The 1762-nt window shown below is 44.0% G+C and overlaps 1 protein-coding gene across 1 annotated transcript; it reads left to right on the forward strand.

Moving 5' to 3' along the window:
• Window positions 1–416: 416 nt before the first annotated feature.
• BT62DRAFT_924642 (uncharacterized protein) lies at window positions 417–777 on the forward strand (the record flags this gene model as incomplete). The annotated part of the gene is made up of 2 exons (XM_043184642.1): window positions 417–526; window positions 570–777. 2 exons carry the CDS (start codon window positions 417–419, stop codon window positions 775–777), a joined length of 318 nt encoding a protein of 105 aa, XP_043033070.1.
• Between the last annotated feature and the right edge of the window lie 985 nt (window positions 778–1762).

Below are 1762 nucleotides of genomic sequence, written 5' to 3' on the forward strand. Positions count from 1 at the left end.
CTGCTCATTTGCAATGTGCTGATCTGCACTATTGCATTGCTCTATGTTCCAGATATTCTGTGACTCCATCAGGTGAGACTCTCTTTGGCCTTAATTCCTGGATGCTGAATTTTCAGAAGTGTAAACAGTTTGATGCACTAATAAGGCTACCAATCATATAAAACAACACCCACAAGCTCTACATTCTGTCTAATGACTATCCTTTCCCCCTCAATGATATTGATCTTGAACAGTGCATGTGGCACACATACTGACTGATGTCACAATGGCTCTCTGACTGTTCTATGTGACCCACAAGTGAGGCAATGTTGATGGACTCATCTGTATCAGAGATCAAATTTATCTCAGGGTGGTAGCACAAATGGCTGCTGACCATATCCAAGGGGCCACAGTCAGTCCTGATGATCTGAGACATCATGGAGGTGCACAAGTGCTTGAAATGGTCTCCACACTGGAACAACATTGGATTCAGGGATGTGACAGTTAAAGATAATCTGGAGTCTGAAGTCAGTGTTACAGTGTCATTGTGAGCATCTGTCAATATGCTAAACAACCACTAATTTCTATAGATTGCAGATAATTGTGCTCCTGCACTTCAATGATGATGGAATATTTCATGAAATCTACTTCATCAACATCAACCTCCACCTTGTCACCCTCCCTGTTGACATCTTAGCACTAACTGATCCCAGCTCCACTATGATCATCTACAACTGGAATACCAGCAAGTGCATACATCTTGACATTGCATGCACTGATTGCCTCCAAATCATTTAACCCCACCCATGGTCCTCATCCTGTGTGCCCAGGCCATCACTCTCTACATCCTTCCATCATCCATGCTTGTCTCTAAATATTTATTTCACTGGGTCAATGGTGCCAGTGAAACCTCCACATCCATCCTTATCCACAATAACATGACCTCCTGGGGATCACAGCATGAATCCTTCCAGCACTACTCCCTATCATCCTTCCCACCAATGCTCATCAGTAAAACATCCTCCTTCCATCGATCTGCCTGATGTCCTGACATCATCCTTGGCAAGCAGGCCACTGCGGTTTCACTACGCTCCCATCACCACAATCGGGAGGAGCAGGACAGTTATGGGACCCTCGTGGTTGCAGTCTTCTCTGGTCCGCTTAACCACACTGAGAATGTCTGTGTTCGCACGGTCTGCCAGAATAACCTTGACAATTGGATGGCGTTGTATTATGACGAGGACCTTGGACGGGTCACGCTTGTAATGTGGTCTGGAATGATTACCATTGTTCACCTGTAGCCGAAATATATCTCTGTGAGTACTATCGTGTCTGCTACACAATTATCTTTTTCTACTGTGCATCCCTTGTCAGTCTTTACTCAGAGTACTCTATATGTTGATTCCATTCTCTCCATGACAGCTCATTGTACAATTGCTACATCGTATTCCTCTACATCTGGATTTAGAAGAACTGATGAGGCCCTTGCAGATTAGCTTCGGAACCTATGCTTTTCCTCATTCATCTCATATAGCAGGTATCAGTCAGTTCCTGTTTGCAAAGGTATTGTTTTGGAACGGTAGCTATATGAGGAGCATTATGATTTGGGAAAACTATATGAATATGGACATCAGAGATGTACACATTCACTGGGACCAATTCAACGAACCATGATTCAGATTCAGTGTGAGCCAAGTCGATCCCAGTCGATTGTTTATCGTTGAGAATGGAGGCCGCAAGCAAGCACAGTGCAAAAGAACAAACCAAGGAATAGTCTGGGAAG

This window comes from Guyanagaster necrorhizus, assembly GCF_019112545.1.
Source record: "Guyanagaster necrorhizus MCA 3950 unplaced genomic scaffold BT62scaffold_68, whole genome shotgun sequence".
Classification (NCBI taxonomy): domain Eukaryota; kingdom Fungi; phylum Basidiomycota; class Agaricomycetes; order Agaricales; family Physalacriaceae; genus Guyanagaster; species Guyanagaster necrorhizus.